This window comes from Belonocnema kinseyi, chromosome 8 (assembly GCF_010883055.1).
Source record: "Belonocnema kinseyi isolate 2016_QV_RU_SX_M_011 chromosome 8, B_treatae_v1, whole genome shotgun sequence".
Lineage (NCBI taxonomy): Eukaryota > Metazoa > Arthropoda > Insecta > Hymenoptera > Cynipidae > Belonocnema > Belonocnema kinseyi.
Window position 1 is genome coordinate 110112536 of NC_046664.1, and position 20722 is coordinate 110133257.

At 31.3% G+C, this 20722-nt stretch overlaps 2 protein-coding genes across 3 annotated transcripts in view; one reads left to right on the forward strand and one right to left on the reverse strand.

Moving 5' to 3' along the window:
- Nucleotides 1–20722, forward strand: part of LOC117177648 (protein fem-1 homolog CG6966) — a 124200-nt gene that overhangs the window by 100620 nt on the left and 2858 nt on the right. For both annotated transcript variants that reach the window (XM_033368443.1, XM_033368444.1), the window contains exons 2-6: nucleotides 4796–4955; nucleotides 12140–12340; nucleotides 14599–14850; nucleotides 19984–20140; nucleotides 20248–20686. In XM_033368443.1, coding sequence (XP_033224334.1) covers nucleotides 4796–4955; nucleotides 12140–12340; nucleotides 14599–14850; nucleotides 19984–20140; nucleotides 20248–20686 — 1209 coding nt within the window. The remainder of the gene's footprint in view (nucleotides 1–4795; nucleotides 4956–12139; nucleotides 12341–14598; nucleotides 14851–19983; nucleotides 20141–20247; nucleotides 20687–20722) is intronic.
- The window catches only part of LOC117177650 (myelin expression factor 2), a 68629-nt gene continuing 49073 nt past the window's right edge, over nucleotides 1167–20722 (reverse strand). The window contains exon 7 of the mRNA XM_033368449.1: nucleotides 1167–1408. The gene's annotated coding sequence lies outside the window, so the exon portion shown is untranslated. The remainder of the gene's footprint in view (nucleotides 1409–20722) is intronic.

Below are 20722 nucleotides of genomic sequence, written 5' to 3' on the forward strand. Positions count from 1 at the left end.
CGAAATGTGCTTGATTACGAGAATTCGGACCTTTTTTTTCTTTAGAAATCGTATACTGTCTGCCTACTGGTACTGAGAAACCTGTGAACCTCACTGATTAAACGAGTGCCGGAATCCAACTGAGGGAACCATTTAATTCTCACTGATTTTCATTTACACTTCTGGATATTTCAATCAGTAATATTTCACCGAAAAGCAGTGAGATTTTACTAGTTCATTTTAAGAGAGATGAATTTAAGTGTATTTAAAAGAAAGTGAAAATAATTTACCAAATGCAAGAGACAAAAGTTTATTTTTGTACTATCATTGTAATGAAAATAGTTATTATCATTGTATTATTTCATTAAATAATTCTTAACAAATAAAGACTCATTTCCAAATACACTTATATAGAAAAAACTAGTTTTTACGAAGGTATTAACAAAACAGGGTAAAAATGGACAGAATCTCATTCATTTGGTCCATCGTTTATCCCTCAGCACTCAACGAAGTGAATTCAGATAGTTATTGCATTGAAAGTTCCTATTATTTTTATATGTACATATTTTGTTTTATTTTACGCACTGTCTATATGGATACGGAATTTTCCTTAACTTTAACCCAATTTCTAGCTCGTTCAGGGCTAACTTTACGGCAAATTCCGTAACCATAGACAGTGCTCCCCACACTGGCTAACGTTATGGACTTTTCCGTAATTTTAACCCCTTTGCCAGCTGGTTCGGGGCTAACGTTACGGAAAATTCCGTAACCATAGGCAGTACCTTTATTTTACTCAAAAGCATAATTTAAAATTAAAACTAAAATCCTTCAAATTATAAAACTTCAATATTTTCGACGAAGTGAAGTTAGCTAGTGATGAAGTGAAGATACCTAATGACAAATTAAATTTGAAAACCGGTTTGAATATTTGTAGAATTAATTTTCTCCAACGACTAAAAATTATTCGAGAAGAGGCCCACCTGATTCGTGAAGGTTCTAGTGATAAAAGAAGTCATTACTTGGCCTCATTGCCTATATCTTTGAAATATTGAGTCTCAGGTCTCCAAAAAATCGGCCATTGTTAGTATATCGTTGGTTGGCGAGAGAAAGGGAAAAAGAGATGGAAAGGAAAGGCGGAGGTCAAGAAGAAAAAGATCATCACAGGCAAGAAAGAAAAAATCTATCCACAGCGTTCACGTTTTGTATTCGGAGAGTATGAACCAACCGTTCTTGGACCCTTGACAATTATTCGGTAACGGGACCTGCAAAATGGAGAAGGGGCAAGAAAAAAAGATATAGAGGTGGAGGTAATGGAGAATGAATTTCACCTGGATGAGATCGTCAATTCGAGCTTCCACCGGCCAGTCTACGACAACGCTCATGTACGGAAAGTGTCTTCTTTTGAGATAAGAATTTAGTGAATGATCTTCTGAAAAAAACAAAAAATTCATGAATATTGTGGGATACGTCTATTTTCGGATTTTTATATACGCTTGGACAAAAGTTTCTATTTCATTTTAAATATTCAAGGAACGTTGTGTACGTGATATTTGAAACGTATCCTTCTATTATTAAATATTCTTCGTAGAAATAAGTTTTCATAGAATATAAAAAAGAAATTGGTATCCCTTGCTTCATTTTAATAGAGAATTTGCATGTTTAATGAGTAGGAGAGGAAATTATTGCATCTTGTAGAGGACCTTAAACTGAGCGTTTCTACGTTGAATTAATAGATATTATGTTTAATGAATTGTTTATTTAATTTTTTAAACTGGAAAAAACTTGCGAGAATAACCGCTTTAGTGGTTAATGTGCCGTAGTTATACGGCTAGATTTGAAAGTCTCAATATTTTTTAAAATTTATAATATCAGACTTTAACTAATATCAAATCTGAAAAGCATGATCGGAGAAGGTCAAGACAGGTTCGACAAATTTATCAACAGTAGATTCAGACATAAATATGATAATACTGTCAGGTATGTTCATAAATAAAATCGTTGACAATTACACGAATTACAATTTGACAAATTACATTACAAATTGACAATTAAAAATTATTATAAAACAGAAGCTAATTGTGTGTGGAACCTTCGCCTTATTCTATAAGGCATTGCAGTTTTTTGTAGTTTCAATTAATATTTTAGAACGTTTATAAATAACAGTAAATAAAAAACATGTGTAATTTATTAATGTTTAAGCTTTTTATGATTAACATGTGCAAAAGTTTATATATGTAAAAATTAAGAAAGTAATATATTTGATCTATCATTAAATTATGTGTAATTATTTATTCGTACAAAATATATTCTATGATAATTATATTTATATCCTAACATTCGGACACAAAATTATTCAAAAATATAATACATTTTTAATGCATGCTTTATAACTTGTGTGTGCAGATAATCATGATCATCATAATAGCGACTCTTTCATATATATTATTCCAAACCAATATTTTCAACTAATTTTAAATAAGCAATAAGTCGGTACTTGAACTAAAAAAGGAAGCGTTCTCATCAAATGTTTAGTTCAATCACTTTAAAATTAAAATATTTACAAATTACATGTAAATTCTCTATTTTCGAATTCTCTTAAATTTTTTATTTTTATTGAATAATTCGTAACATTAAATTCTCTTTTTAAATTATTGTCCAAGTGGATATATTAATTTATATATATATATTTTTTTCTCTTTAAAGTTATGAACGACGTGAGAGTGAAATCAAAAATGATTTGTTAAGAAAGGATGGACTACGAACCAAAAGTGATTAGTGAATAGAAATGTGAATTGTGGCGATTCTAAAAAAAATGTATGGAAGCCTCAACATCGAAATTCGAACAATATTGATATATAGATTATAAATGAAATTTTTAATTAAACAGTACTGTCTGTTTAAAAACAAACTAAAAACTGTAATTATAAATAAAAATAAGAACAAAATTTGTGATAATAAATTCTGTGATGTTCTAGTTTTATTATACTAGAGTATAATATTAAAATAATAAATTAAACAAATTTAATTCAAAGTTTGGAGAGAAAAAAGTTTGAATAGTAATTTGAATTTTATTCAAATGGATTAGTTCATTGAACTCATTGGATCTGTTGATCTGTAAGAAATATAAATAAATGCAGATAAGAGAATTGCAACAACGAATGAGAAAAATATTAAAAGAAGATTGCGCAAAAAGTTCGGAATCCATATCCGCCGCCAGTAATTCAAAGAATTGAAGCCAGTTCTGAATACTGAAACAGGAAGTCAAAGTTAAAAAAATATATTGTTTAACTCTCTGTGCTGATTTATTTACGGTTCGTAAGCCTTACATCTTTGACAAAAGGCTAAAATCAAAAGAAGTATTACAAATATTTATTACTCGTGAAGCCTTATCCAATTTCAAGTGTGAGAATCTAAATCTTAATTAAGGCTTCTCAGGCGGAGTTTAGTCTGTATAAAAGCTACACCAAAGATACATGCAAACCACCATTCGTACTTTTTGAAAATTCGGACGTGAGAACTCAAGACGGGTTCCACATTGTCGAGTGTAAGTGATTTTTACATTTGCCTTCAAAAAATTAGTTATTTCAAAATTACTTCTGAAATACATTTCCTTAAATAGAGCTGCGTTATGCAACCAATTGATTTGCATACGCATCTCATGCGATGAAGTCCTATATATTGCTGAATTTTTGTTCAGAACAATGTGCACAAAAATGGTTTAAAGATGTGTTTTTAGTTATTTTTAGAATATTATAGTTATTTGTTATATTACATTTTAATTTCTGAAACTTAATTTAGACCATCTACTTTAAAAGTTCGAAATATTTTTCGTCGAAAATGAAATGTCTACATTTTAAATAATTAATTAAATTGTCGATTGAGGGAAACACGTCGATTTTATTTTTCGACAAAAACCAAAAAGTGTCCTGGAACTTTAGTTTCGACAACAGAAAAAAAGCTGGATAAATGCAAAAGAAGGAATTAATTAGTCTGCATAAGTAATTTATAATTTAAAACCCCGAGGATTAATTGTTGACAAGGATTTATACTTTTGAATAAATAGTTCATATTTCCTGGTTTGCTGAACCAAGCACTTTTTATACGAATCCAAAAATAAAATGATTTACTATTTTATTACAATTTTGTAAAAATAAATGTAAGTTACCTTGGCTTAATTTTATTCAGAAAAATATTAAGACTATGTCATATCAACCGATTCCTACCTTACGGATACTTTTTCGAAACAAAATCACGTCCGCATGAAATGATTTATTGAGTCGAAAATTGAGAAAATTAAAGAAAGGGCACTAACGGTAATTAATTCATGCCAGAAGGTCACAAACTTAATGAAAACTTTCTTTAATATTTTTAACAAAAATCTTCTATTTGTCACAGAAAAGATAACCGAAACCCATAAAAATATCATAAAATCATTCAAATTCAGCTTTGAATTAATGTGTTGTTATAATAATACGAAATTCATTTAGCAAGAAAAAGCAATTAGATAAAATATATGAGATAAGGTTTGCTTTAAAATTTGCGAACTTTCAGTTTCAATAATTTTCAAATACGTAATACTTTTAAATTATTATTTTCTTCATTAAAATTTGACTTGTTAATTACAGAAACCGAAAAAGTGAAGGTTTTAAATTCACAATATTAGAGTACTACTAAATTTTGAACTAATTTTTCATAAATCATTTCTCTTTGAGGAAGCCTATCATATATTTGCTTATAAGGAACCAAAGTGATTATAAAGTGAGCACCGAAGTTGATACAGAGGATAAAACTTTACAGCTAATTTCATTTGTTTCAGGCGTTTCTGGATCACCGACCAAAAGATGAGGTAGGACAAATAGTTGGCGCCAAAACTCATGGCGCCACCCCTTTGGTAATGGCATGTCGAAATGGACATTACGATGTGGCAGAGTATCTCATTGAAAAATGTGGAGCAGATGTTGAACAACCAGGATCTGGTAAGAATCAAATACATAATAATGTTATTGTTTTTATTTTTCAAATTAAATTAAATTATAGTGTTATATGATGTTTGGAAGTCTGACTATTTAAAATCTAAATTAATTCTAAGGTGGAAACTGATGTGGAAAAGTAAATATTTGGGAGAGTTCAACTACAAAATTAAAAAAAAATATTTGGTCTCTGTATTTGCAGGAATCACAGTTTTTTCTCTATTCTCCTGCATTTGCCTCTTTTCCAAATTGCTTGCATCAGCCTTCTTCTCCAAGAACTTCTCCTTTTTCCCCTTTCATCTTTAAATGTAGAGGAGGAGATGGCTCGAATATGGCACACGAACTCCTTTTCGATGGATTGCCGGGACTCTATGAACTGAAATTGAATATATAATAGGTAATTCGAAAGGCTATTGAATAACCTTTCGAATGATCTGTTTGTTTTTTTCATATCACCAGCGGTTCTTTTTTAAATAACGATTTTTTAAAAAACAAGGTTTTCGCACTCAGAAAAATGTTTGTTTGAATGAAACAACAAAATTTGTTTGAATTCATATTATTGAATCCGACAAATTTTTTGCTTCAATTAAAAAAAATGTTTATTTAATTTTAAGAAATGAAAACTATTTGCCTTATTGATTGAAACAAATAATTTGTTTAGTCAAATTTGTTTGATTTAAACAAAACACTGACTTTTATTAAACAATGCATTTGTTTAAAATATGTTTATTCGAATTCATAAAAATATTTGTTTCATTCAAACAAAAAATACAGTACAAAGCAGTACTACAAAGTGTCGCTAGGCGCTACAAAGCGCTGCCGGCGGTTCTTAAGTTTAATAAATTTATCATGTGATTTATTTGATGGCATTGGTATGTTTTCAATGTTATATTATTCTGAAGGTTCTGATTTACTGCAAAATCTTAAATTATTTGAAAAATGGACAAAATATATCTAGTTTAGGCATTACTTGAATTATAGGGCGTTTACCTTGGATATAATTAAAGATTTTGAATGTAAGTCTTTTTTAATACTAACCTCCTTTCTTTATAAAGATGATTTATGACATCAATCATGTTTTTTTCTATTATAATTATCATTATATAATTAAAAGCAGGAACACTTATATATACATTCAATTCAAATTTCTAACTCTGGTTCATTATTCATTATTCTAATTTATGATTGTTTGATTCAGAAATGAGAAGCACCGAGTTAACAATTAACCATAATTAAGCTTCTGAATGAATACGTGTTTCTGGTTTTACATATACAACGATAATTATGATTAAGAACAAACATATTATCGAGATCATACATTATTTGTATAAAGAATGCTGAATTTTCAGGTTAAATGTAAAAAAAAGATATACTTCACTTGAACAAAGTCTATAATTAATTGAAGAAATATATATTGAATGTAAGCAAGAGCTTTACTTATTTTAAACAAGAGATTTATTTAAACAAACCAAAAATGTATTTGAACGAAACAAATAAGGACAAACAAAAAATTTATTCGAATCAAACAAACATTTGTTTGACCCCATATTAAAGAAATAATTTGTTTAATTCAAACAAAATTTGTTTGATTCAAACAAACATTGTGGTGAGTGCGAAAACCGAAAAAGGGTGGCTCGAATATGACACACCTAGAAAAAATCAAAATACACGAAAAATAAGCAAGTTAACGTTATACAAATATTTATTAATACAATTTTAAAGAATATAATTTGCAGCGAACTTATTGAAAATAGTCGCAGATCCATAGGGCCGATAATGCCCCGATGCAACCACTCTGGGATCATTCGTTGCAGGTAATACACTCTACCAAAGATTCCTCCTCTAGTAAAGTGCGCAGAAAATGCATTAAGTACGTGAATACATGAACGCATTCTTGTTAACATTCAAAAAGTTGAATAATGTCTAATTGTGATTTTTTTTGTAAAAAAAGTGTGCCGTATTTGAGCCAATGTCGGTGTGCCACATTCGAGCCACTGCCTACAAAATAGTCATGTCTAAAAATCATAAGCCCTAAAGAGAAGCGTTTCCATATCTCCTTTACGATAATATTCTGCTAACCCTATTGTACTGCTGCAAGCATAATTTATTAATAAAACTTCATTCACAAGTAATAAATAGACATTTAAGACTCATCTGAAATGAACTCGGGGATAACAGTTTTTGTTTTTTTTTTTTTTTATCTCAAGCTTCCAATAATGCACATTTATCAATGAAACTTTCCATTTTTTCTACTAAACTAAAAATATTCTACTTTTACTATTACCAATCAAGTACACGTTTTAGTTTGTCAGAAATCCAGGTGTGCCATATTCGAGCCATCTCCTCTACGATATTTTAAGAAACCATATTCGAATTATGCGGGAAATTATCTGAAATTAGTACATTTGCATAAGAACTACAGGACCTATTAAAAAATGGAATATTCCAAGTTGATCAACTACGTGTTGAAATGTTCTCACTTCAGCAATTTGAAGTCAAAAGTTCAAAATTGAGCCACTTCAATTTTAAGTCTGTATATGATTGTTTAGCAGTCTAAAGTTTTCTTTTTTCATCTTAATAATAAAAAGATTACAAATGTTTATACTACTGGTCAAAACTGTGCTATCCTACTTGAAGGATTTTTTATAAATAGGGGCCAAGGTAGCATGTGACAAAGACCGACCTATTTTCCGTTTTAACGAATTTTTGATTGTCAAATTCTATTCTATGCATGCTTTAGAGAAGGTAATGGGAAAAATAGAAACTTTGCTAAATTGAAGCCTGAAATTTCTTCTTTGAAATGAGAACAAGAACATAATAAAATACTTACTGGTAACCCAATTATCATAAAAAATGTGGAAGCGTGTCCAAGCCGAAAAGCGGTCGGATACCGTCAGTCGAGATGTTAACACATGGGAAATAAGAGGCAAAAGACTGCGGTTACCGCTCGACCAACCGCCTTTCGCCTTGGACACGCTTCCATATTTTTGATGCTAATTCGAGAACCATTAAATTTTTTATTATTTTTTTTTCTCATCTTGAAAAGTAGACTTTAGACTTTAATAGGATTCAATCGATGCGAAATTTAAAAAGCTTTTTAACAAGGTTTGAAAACATAGTTCTTATTTGATTTTTTGCCGAGTTATTCACTTTCTAAGATAAGCCTACTTTTGATCCGATTCTTGTAAGTGGGCGCAAAATTTGACCGGTAATGTATTCGATCAATTTCGAACAAATTCTTAAATGTTTTAGCTGTTCAAACTTAAACTGTTTTTTTAAACTTGATTTAAAATAAATTTAAATTTGAATTCAATATTTATTTAAATGTGAAATGCTTCAGGCGTTCAAACTTGAACAATTTTTGTTTAATTTAAGTTCAAAAGCATTGGCGAGTCTAGTTTAAAAATTAGATTTAAAGTATTAATTACGGAAGTGTCTACAAGGTAAGAAAAAATCTGCCTTTATTCGTACAAAAATTTTGGTAAAAATAACTTCTTTTTCACTGCCCGCCATTTATAACGAAATACTGATAGTTAGTTTGCAACACTCGTAGCGTCTGTTGCGGAAAAATGCAAAACCCTTTAATTTTCACAATATTGTATACATATCATCTTAGTTCCATGATAACTGATAAACAAAAACAGTGACATCGCTATAGTTCAAATCATTTTAAAAGTTATACTGCAGTTTTTAAATTCGTGATTCTTCAATTTGAAATAAAATTGTTTCATTTTAAAGCTTTCAATTAGCAATGGTACAATTGAAAACCCTTTCGAATAAAATTGTTCAATTTTCATCATTTAATCGGAAATTGTAAAATTTGGAAGGCTTTTAATTAGAAATAATACCATTTGTAAAACTTATATTTTAGCGCTTTTCCGGAGGAGGCACTACGGACGATGCAACCTAATTAAATCCGAATTTATGCGTACAAATTTTCAACAGGCCGCATGGGAGTTTAGTCTCCATATACTACTTCGTGGTTACACTTATAAGTATCACGATGTAATTATTATCATTATTAATGATCGAATTTTTTAAAGAGAAAGTATTTTTGATTATGAGAACAATTTAAAAAATACGCTATCATCGGAAGTTGTCCGTGCGATCAGCGAAAGTACTATTAAAAATCACTGTTGACTAAAACGTGACTACTCATTTAAAAATGGAGCGAGAAACTTTTTTCAAAAACCGTTGGAAAAATTATTAAATTGCGCGTCAAATCAGCTATAATAAAGATATTTTTGACATTGGAGAGAATGTACTGCGTGAGAAATTAAAAAAAAATTCAAGAATTTTTCGAATTTTGAAGATCGACTTTAACTTGTGTGTCTAGGAAAGTTGTAGCAAAAATCTCAAATTCATATAAATAAGTCTTTGAAGTCTAATCTTTAATTCGAGTTATAAAAATTAAAAAATCCTCACGGTTCCTCGAAATACGACTAACAATATCCAAGCGTGTCTGTGCCGAATTTTAGTCGCTTTAGCAGCGAGTCTGGCCGTCTGCGGTGCTCGCCAACTGATACTCGGCGCAGACACGGATGGACATTTATTGTCATATCCTGGGAACCCCCGAATATTTTAAAAGTTTTATTGGCTTAAATTTGAAATTAAATTTCACAGATAACATCCTGTCAATTTAAGTTTTTTTTCTCAATTATCCTAGAAACTTGACATTCGAGACTTAGACATTTTTAGCCGTATCTCGAGAATTCGTAAAAATCGGTAAAGTGTTATGGTCTCAAATTAAAGATACGACTTAAAGACTAATTAGTATCAATTTGAGATACTCTTCATTTTTTTTAAACTTCTTACGCATCATATTTCAAAAGTATCTCTGTAAGAGCTAAATTGACGCGCTCCTTTTTTGAACGAGTTTATTTAATAAATTTTATTTTTTGTCGGACTTCTTATATCGTCGCGAATCAACAACTTGAATATATTCCATGGCTGCGTCTAGTCGTCCTAAAAAATTGGGGGTGTTGAAAAATGAAATGGACTACTTATTTTGAAATTTCGGGATGACTAACCAAACTTATGAAAAATATTCGACCTTAAAAAAATATAATAATATATAATACAATGCTACTCATCCCGAATTTCGGGAGGAAAAGAATAATTTATTCAATTACAGAAATTATTCAAAAATTATTTTCCCCGTTATCGTGAAAAAATAGAGCCTCTTTTTCGTACAATTTTTTTTTGGACCATACGAATCTGCTGCCGTTAAAACTAAAATTATCAAGGACTTTCGCTTCTGAATTCTTCGCCTCATATTGTCCTATAATTTTGAAACTAGGTTGACTAACTAAAGTTTCACGGCGGAAATAATAAATTTAAAAAAAATTTAGTCACAATCTAGGTTTATATGCGAGTATAAATTTCTCCGAAATAATAGTGAATGTTAAGTAAAATAGGCAGCTGGTAATCGCTGTAGTTTTAAACGCATTTCCGCATAAAAGCTTCACCTCAGTAAATTGTGAGCAATTTATTGAAGATGTAGCACATAGTTAGATTTACGACTCTTTTAAGGACTAATCTCATAAACGTCTCTGGTCTTTTTGCCTGAACCATAGAAGATTTGCATATAAAAAGACTTTTCTTCAATGCAATCATTTCTCTCTTCCTCTAAAAATCATTTATGACATTATCATCATTCCTTTATACGGCACTGTTCTGAAAAGATCATATTGAGAAACTGAAACGCAAGTATAACAGTTATGAGTAAAGTCCATGACTTTGGAGTTCTTCATTGTTATTTTAGTCTTGTAGAATCGTAAAACTGAACCGTTTTAGATAATTACATTTTGTTATTTGTATTTGAAGACTCTTAATTTTAAATCTTAAATTTCTGCGCAAATCCTTGATTTCAAAACACAGCAATAATTTTAAGTTGAAAATATGAAAATATACGAATTGAACCAAGGCTAGTTTCCGTGTTGCGATGTAATTTCAAGTTAAAAATGAGAAAATATATCATTTAAGTTTGAAGCATTTAAAATTATCCAATCAAATATTAATTAAATAATGATAAAGAAGTGATATTAATTATTGGAAACGTTTACAGATTTAAAATTAAAAAGGGTTCAAATTTACAGAATTGAAAACTTTTTAAAATAAAAAAAATTTCACCGATTTATTAACTTGTCCCTTTCATTTTTGGAGCTGTTATATAATAATTATTATCTTTTACATATTGTAGACCAAAAAAATATAAAAGGTGTAATTTGTAAACATTTGTTTAACTATTTATACTTGTTGGATTCGTAATGAAAAACCGAATTCATCTGTACGAAATATAATTAGAAATTGTAATTAAATTGTGTGATAATTAGATCCCAATGTGTACTCCAATGTGTACTCCCCCAGTTTAGTTCAACTTTCCGGAAGAAAAAATTTATTTATGGTTTTATAATTAGTTAATTAATAATTGGGTCTTTGTAACAACAAAAATCTTATTTGTGTGAAATCTCTGTTTTTAAATATGCAAGTACACGCACTATAACCTTCGCTTTTCTTCTCTGGTTCGTAGAAGCGATTCAACAACTCAAGGTTATTGTAATGTTTAAAATATTATTGATTTCATCACGCGACGACCCTATTGCACTGCTAAATGTAAACAGTGTTTCTTCAACCTGAAAGCAGCCTTCCTTGGTGCTGAAAAGGCGACTCGAAAACCTATCTACATAGATAGGTTTTATCGACATCAGTTATCTTATATACGTCGCACATGAATATCGAGCCTACCTACAGTTATGCATATAAGCAATTCAAATTATTAAATTTGTGTACTAATGAATAGAGCGGGACTGGCCTACCTTAGAACGGTAGTTTTTCTCCTTCGAAAACAATCATATATTGGAAGTTTCAGATCAGTAAAAATGCAAACACGTTTCCTTGAATATCTCGGTTCGATTTCAAATGTAGATAGACTCTTTCTTAAAATGTACGGCAGTATATTGAAATTGCAATCCAATAATTTGAAAAAACATCGGCAATTAAAAATATTAAACCTTTTGAAAATATTTTGAGCATCGTGCGTTTAAAAAGTGAATGATTTTTAAATTTTAACCTTGACATTCCTGTAATATTTTTTAATTTGGAATAATAATCTCGTTACCCTCTTCCGAACTTTTTGTTGGTATCAATATGTTATAATTTTTTTTTATTAATATATCATTTTTCCATAGTGGTTTTTGATGGGGAAACAATAGAAGGAGCACCACCATTATGGTGTGCTGCTGCAGCTGGTCATCTTTCAGTAGTAAAACTTCTGGTGAGAAGAGGTGCCAAAGTCAATTCTACTACAAAAACGAATTCGACGCCACTAAGAGCTGCCTGTTTCGATGGATATTTTGAAATCGTTAAATTCCTGGTCCAACATGGTGCAGGTAATTTCATTCTTGTTTAAATCCTTGAAATTATTTTTTGCTGTTTTCAAATACCTAATTTCCTGCAAGTTTTTAATGTTAACAGTTACTATTTTATGTTACGAAACACTTTCATAATTCAAGAATTTCTAAATATAAACTGTTTTAAAATGCAAAAATTCGATCAGACAATTAGCAATTTATTTAAGTGCGTTAACATAAGATTTTTTTTAATTCCCAGGACGTTAAATATGTCAAACTTATTTTGCGTTAATTTGGTAATACTTTTATTTTTCAAGGATTAAGCATTCCAAATACTTTAAAGATGAAATGTTATGAACTTGGAGGTTTGCAGATTTGAATAGTTCAGTTTTGCATTCTAAAATTTTAATATTTCTAAATCGCGATTTTTACATTTTTTCTCAGATTGAATTTCTTATAACTTTTAATCAGCCCCCTACAACGACTGGGTATGTATATGCAGTAGTAGATCTCTTATGATCCGAAGGGGAAATGCCCATGAAACTAATCCAACAGGTGGCACCCTGTTCTGGTGGTCTGTCTTTTTCATTGAATTGTATTAAGAAAAAGGAAAAATAATTAAAAACTTAATGATGTTTACAAATAAAGAGAAAAAAAGTTATGAAAGAATAAGAGTATGTCCATGCATTTTTTCATGCAAGCTCTCGTGTTTCTGTGACTTCTTATGTCTCTTCTAACTAAGGTCTCATTCACGCATTCTAACCATTCTTTCCGCGGTCGACCTCTGGGCACGCTGCCATTTACTTTACCTTGATACACTTGTTTCGTTAGGCGTTCATTTGGCATTCTCTCAACATGTCCGAACCATCTTAACCGATTTCTTTCCCATGTGTCTACTAGCGTCAATTCTGCACCACATTCCTTTAGAATTATATCGTTACTTACTTTGTCCATCAGGGTTTTCCCGCATATTATGCGCGTGAATCTCATGTCAATTGTGTTAATTTTACTCTTATCTTGTTCTTGATAAGGCCATGTCTCGCTACCGTATAGTACTGTCGGTACAAATATGGAATTATTTATTGCCATTTTAGCTTTATTTGATATATTTTTACTTCTGATAAGGGGACCTGCTCTACCAATAACCTTCTTACCTTCATTTATTCGTGAGTTTACAAAATGATTTGGTAAAATTATAATTGTAGCTAATAAATAAAATTAATAATAATTTAAACCTCAAATACAACAATTTTCAACATATAGTCAGACGATCATAAAAATGAATAAAAAATATATGTCTTATGTTCAGTATGAATGTAATAATAATTAAGAATAAAAAACCAGTCAAAATTGCAAAGTGAGTAATCTTTAAGCCTTTAAACTCTAAACAAAAGTACAGGTTTTAGAGGACATACGAGGTGCATATGAAATTTTTGTAAGTTGCTGTCATAACCTAATTTTTGCAACCAGGAGCTACACATTTACGATCAATGCTTTCCGCACTTACAAAGAAAAAAAAAACTTTTACATAAATGAAAAGAGTCACTAGGCTACATATTTTTCCATATACTTTTTGTACATTTCTTGCAAACTAATACTTTTTTCATCATTTTCGAAATAGCTGCACAGAATGTCAATACAAAAGTCAGACCTCCTGATCAGAGCACCGCCTGTTGGATTAGTTTCACCACCTTTTCGCCTTCGGATCATAAGAGAACGGAAAAGTGGGGGCGATGCATGGGGCTGTTTTTTATGGAATGGATCCTATTTAATATTGTCTAAAATATTGTCCGCTAGGCGCATACAAATACTTGAGGCTTTTCGTTCAATTATCGAAAATAAGCAGTGCTTGGCTCGGTTGTACTCGGATGGGGACCGCCATACTGGATAGTGGTCATTTTATCAACTTCTAAGTTGTCTTTACTCTGAAACTTTTTCAACTTTTTCTCCTAATCTGTTAAAGATAATTCATACATAATATATTTTTGTGTAATTTTAGTAATTTAGGTATATAAATGTCCAAAAGATCCATATTTTTCAAAAAAGTATAAAAACCGAAATAGTTATTTTACTTTAGATAAATATTGTATTGTATTAGATAATTAATATATGCATTACGTATACAAACAATGGTATAAATTAATTAATTCAGGTAAAACATGCTAAAAAAAATGTATTATCTAAGAAATTATAGTAAAGTGCCAACAAGGGGGGGGGGGGATTTGGTGCTCTTACCCTGACTACTTCTTTAAAAGTGTGTATATCGTGAACAAATTTTGAATAAAAATGTTTTTCAGACATTGAAGTGGCAAACAGACATGCCCATACTTGCCTGATGATAGCCAGTTATAGAGGTCACATAAAAATTGCAAAGTTCCTACTCTCCCTGAAAGCAGATGCCAACCGAAAGTCAGTTAAAGGGAACACGGCTTTGCACGATTGCGCTGAAAGCGGTTCCCTGGAGATTCTGAAGGTCCTCGTCGAACATGGAGCCCGGATGGATGTTGACTCCTACGGAATGACTCCGCTTTTAGCAGCAGCCATAACAGGTGAGGAATTTGTTTTCATGAGTATTTAGGACAATAGTATCAGTAGTTGCCCACTGGAAAAACACTATTTTTACCGAGAATGCTCGAAGGTGGCAAACAGGCCCCCCAAGCTTCAATGCATTTTCGGGGGATAAAGTTTTGGGTACGAAGTATCAGTAAATGTCCGCCGAGGGCGCCAGTTGGCGTTAACACAAACGTGAATGTTGTCAGTGATAAGCGCCGAACGAATGTGTGTGCGGTGTGGTTTATGGGAATTTTCCTGTATGTGTAGTTTTAGGTTATTATTTATGATAACCTAAAAATAATGATTTGTATAAGATAAAATACTATCTAAGACGATCTGGTAGCAAGTTTATGAAAATTGAACCAAAGGCGAAAAAGAGTGTATTGGAACAAGATGTGCGAGAAATTGTGGATCTGACAAACCGTGACACGTTGAAACTGCCTAACCCTTTGGAACAAAGTGCATTTGTAGGGAATACAATTACACCTGCAAAAATCGTAATAAATAAGTATCTTGACTATTCTTGACAGTCTATTTATTTTAATACATGTATTATCTTATTTCTCCTCACATAGAAAGAGCGTCCTTTAATTTATAGTGCATATAGATGGGTTCCACGAATAATGTGCTATCTTTTCGTTGCCATTAAGAATTAGGCAAACTTAATTTTGTATGGAATTTAGTAAACACGTAGAAGTGTTAAAAGAAATAAAAATCTTTTGAAATTTCTTGTTTTGAGAGTTATAGGAGCCTAAATTACATTACAAACTGTGATAAACAATACTGGAGTTTTGAATTCGGAGGAAATGTTTCGAAAAAAATAGATTATTTATTCCTCCTGAAAACTTAGCTAAATGAAGTTGGCCCAATTCTTATCCGTATCGGAAAGATAGCCTAATATTCGTAGAACCCAGCGATTTGTGTATCTTATTTACAATGTTAAAAAATTAAATTTTTTAGCTTTGACCTAATAATCAGTATTTCACATAGGAACCTTTAGCAGATAATACAGCTTTAATGCGACGAGGAATACTGCTTAAACAGTTTTCAAATTTTCTCTTTATCGTCCGGCAATGTTTCTAAATGTGATTGAGTATCCGAATTAGCTCTTACTTGGTCGTAGGATTGTGCTGGCTGACTTTCATTTCATGAAGTTCCAAACGTTCTAGATGGGATTTATATCTGGAAATTTTCCCGGTCAGTCGAGAACGGTGACTTTTTTCGCCCTAAAAACGTGCTAATTCGTCTGGCGAATCTGGAAAATCTAGCTATCTAGGAGTTTAAAAACGCAAGAACGCTCAAAGTACTTACAATAAATGACAACAACAATGAAAATTTTAATTTTTTAGCTTTGGCCTAATAACATGGCAAGGCACTGTAGTTTCGATTGGAAATGTTTAAACTGCGATACGCGGTCTGATTCCAAACATTAGAATTAGGAGTAGGTAGAATTTCAAAGACGCATTTTAAGTTGTGCATAAAAGTGCTTTTACGTTTCTTGCCGTGGAGTTAAAAATAATTATTGAATACTAAGAATGAGTCGTTGTGGCTTACAATGTCGAGAAAGTTCCCTGACTGCCTTTCGAAAGTTTGGTATTTTATTGTTTAATCCTTTTTATCAGCAAATATATTATTAATGGAAAAAGTACTTTGAAAGTATTTTTCAGAAAGCTTGAACAAAAATAAGACTCTTCATTATGCGCTTTTTTTACAATTAGCCGTTTTCAAGTTATAGCGTTTAGCCAATTGAATCAGCACAAAAATTGATAAATTTGTAGACAAATATTTCAAGACTTTAGGAACCGAACAATTTCTAAAAAATATGCATTGCTTTTCAGGACACGTATTCGATAGAAAAAAAAACAAATTTCAGATCGGAATAAATCATGTTAAAATGTCAATTTTAAAAGCGGCCTTTTTTGGCAATTATCTATGGAATATTGTACACATAGTTGTTCAAAAAAGCAGTTTTAAAAATTATAAAAAATGTTTTATTTTGATCGTAAAATGTCTTTTTCCTGTGTGGAATTTGTGTTTTGAAAATCAATTTTTCTTTTTTTTTTCGAATTTTTTTGGCTTAAAAGGCGCTGAGGTATTTATCAGCAAATATTTTAATTTCCTTGCAAATTCAATTGTTCATAACGCTGTAACTTGAGACGAATAATTTTATAAAATAAGTGTAAAATGGAGAGAGTTCTGCCTTGATTCGAGCTTTGTGAGAAAAAAATCACAGGTTTTTTGACAATAAATAAGGTATTGGATTTAAAGAACATGTTTGAACAATAAACGACCGACTTTTGGAAAGTCTACCCTGGATATTTTTAATTCTGCTGTCCCTCCTTTAAATTATAGTAAACCTCCACCTATTATTATTATTGTTTTAAATTTTATGATTTTATTTTATCTAAAGTTTCTGTTTGTTTCTAATTTTACTTAGTGAACTTGTGTCCAAGACCGAATCCATTTCAAATCTGGCAGGATTCTACATTTGAAATTGCAGAATATTTCGGGGACGAAATGTGTTGCTTTTTAGGGGAAATAAGGTAATGCGTATTTTTATGGTTTGCAAAAAAAGTGTAACGAGTTATGCGTATTTGAGCATTGTGCTTTGTTCTTCCAAAAACCTGAAAAATGGATTTTCTCAAAAAACCCAGTTTCAAATTTTGGCAAATTTTTAAAAAATCTTTTATTTTGATAATGAAGATGTCTCTTAAGGGCATGTGATACATACAGTTTCCCCGGCTTTTTTACCACAAAAATGAAAATTAAAAAAAAATGAATTCGGAGATGCTATAAAATATCATAACGGACGTCTCCGGACTCTTTTTTCAGGGATAATTACAAAAAAAATTATTGTGCTAAATAAAAATTTTATGCATATGCATTATTTTGAGGTTACGTCGTTTTTCATATCTGCATTTCCGATAATCCGGAAATTATTTATGAAATAAACTTTTTTGATTGCCTGCAAACAAGGTTAGTTCCCGGAGATTAGTTACTATGTTTACTTGTAAGTCCAAAGTTTTCGGCCAAAAATATTGTGTAGTTTGGAAGTAACGCTCGGGTGAATTGTAACACACATAACCTCGAAATATACACGCACGTTGTTAGCAATATCAAAAAATTTTTGATAAAAAAACACAAAAAAAAGTGTGTGGGGGCGTCCGTTAGCATGTTCTATGTCATTTCCCAGATTTTGAAGGCAAAATATTTCTTATCCTAGGAAAAAAGCCGGGGGAATCTAACACTGAAAAAATCGATACTATTTCCTAAGCGCTATGCAAATTGATCACATTTTGCTAAATTAAAACTTTTTTTAATTAACCCACAAAAAAAGTGTATGGGGACGTCCTTTAGCATGTTCGCTATCATTTCCCAAATTTTTAAGACAAAACATTTATTATTCTAGAAAAAAGGCCGGAGGAACCTATAACTGGTAAAATCGACAATTTTCTAAGTATCACATGCCCTTAAGATGATGCTTGCTAAATAACTTTTTTTAACCTTTCTTCTATGAGTAGAACCTTCCAGAAATATTTGGAAGAATAAAAAATGTGGTGTTTTCCAGAAAATATATTTTTTCCATGATTTCAAAATTTGCTGAAAAAAAATAATATATATTTTCTTGAAAGCCCCGCCTTTTTTATTCCTCTTTATATTTTTTAAATCTTTCTACTAATAGAAGAAAGTTGTCTTACCTGAATCGTGCGGGCCTAAACAAGAAAAAGTGGAAGATTCGATTGTAAGAGAAAAGAATTCTCCTGGCGCCAATAGTTATTTAGCAAGCATCAAACTTACAAGATATCATTATTGTCAAACTACAAGTTCAAGAAAAAATTAGCAAAAAAATTTAAACATGTGTTTTAAATGGGTATCAATTGAAGTCCAAAGTTACAGAGATTTAAAGGAAAGATTCGTTTTTTTTTTGTTTTTTTTTTTAACGTCACTAAATTCAAACACGCATAACTTTTGAGATTTTTTTGTAAATCGGAAAAATAGGTATCGCCTAATTTCCGCTAGTATTTTCTATGTATTTTCCGAACTTCAGAAAACTCTAATCTTTCAAATTAGTCATTAAACCTCCCTCTAATCCTTTCAATTTCTCTATATTTTGCGACCATCACAAAGATTTAATCGTTCAAATAAGTCATAATACATATTATTTGTAACGCTTAGAGCAGTCAATATGACCATAAACGAAAGCGGTAATATTTTAAATATAGCACTTTAAAAAAATATCACTTTAGACACGAATAAATTAGGCGAAGTATGCGACATGTGCCTACAAAAAAGGGAATCATAGCCAACTTAAATATAGTTTTAAACATTTTTAAATGTTTGAATTTGATATTTTTCAATATAAAATATAGGCATTGATTAGTGTTACGGAATTATTCGTAAAGCTAACAGATTAAGTGCGGCATTAGGTCTAGTATTACTGAAAATTACATAACGGCAGACAGTTTGATTAAACTCTTGTATGGAAGTTGTTGATCTTTCTCTCCACTTTCATCTATAACACATTCCTTGGCGTTAATAATACTAAGGATTTACGATCTCATCCCTTCATCTACTATAAAGTGCATACCCATAAATTTCGAAATCGTAACTAATTTAATCGTGAATAAATTATTCTTGATTAACTTAATCATGACTAACCTAACCTGACCTTACCTTGAAAGTACGACGGACGGACACCTGACCGAAAGTATAAACTGTAAACGTTTCAGCCCTGGGCTACGAAACCCTACAAATTAAAAAGTGATACCCGACAAAACTTTCTCTTCGTATTTTCGAGCATCAGAGCCTTGTGAGGTTTCAAATGAGCCACAAGTATTCTTCTAGCTTCAACAGAAGAACCAGATTTTTTAATTTTTAATGTTTAATTTTCAAAATATTTTGAATGCTTCAAATTTAGATTTGTTCCGCATGTAAATCCGTTAATTTGTAAATTATTTTTTGAATATTTCAAATCATAATTGTTCAGTTTTGAAGGCCTTTATTTGAACATTTAAATGAGCTGGTTAATGACCGGAATTTTTGGTATAAGTTTTATATAAGATTAAGATGAAAATTATATGAATGTTTAAGAAAAAGGAATAAAAGTAATAAGAACACACACATTGCAGGTCACACACACATAGTCGAACACCTCGTGGGGATGCCGCATTTAGTTTCTCGAAAGGAAAGAATAGACGCCCTCGAGCTTTTAGGTGCCACCTATGTTGATAAGAAGCGAGACATGATCGGCGCCCTAGAATTCTGGAAACGAGCCATGGAAGAAAGGTATTCAATATTATCTAAAAATGTTACCCTTTGATCACTCTGTGATTAGGTACTATTAAATGCTATTAAGTACCCAAACAACTATTAAGTACCCAAAATGTCCTTAGATACCGAGGAGACGGTCCCGTGATACAAAAACCGGCTCCTCCGTCTGGAGTCGCAGCCTACGATTTTGCCAAGGAAATCTCCGATCCAGAAGCATTGGATGAGTTGCTTGCAGATCCCGATGAGATGAGAATGCAGGCTCTGGTGATCAGAGAACGGATACTTGGACCAGCCCATCCGGACACTAGTTACTACATCCGATATCGAGGAGCTGTTTATGCGGACGCTGGCAAGTTCAATCGGTGCATCGAGCTCTGGAATTATGCCCTCGATATGCAACAAAGCATGCTTGAGCCTCTCAATCCGATGACTCAAGGATCTCTCTTTAGTTTTACGGAGCTTTTCAGTTTTATGATCGGTGACGAAGGAAAGCAAACGAGCAGAGGGCGCAGGGTGCCTCCTGTTCAAAGGGAAGACCTAATAAGAGTCTTCAAGAAAGCGGTAATTATAATTAGCTCATTTAAAAATAAAATTAAT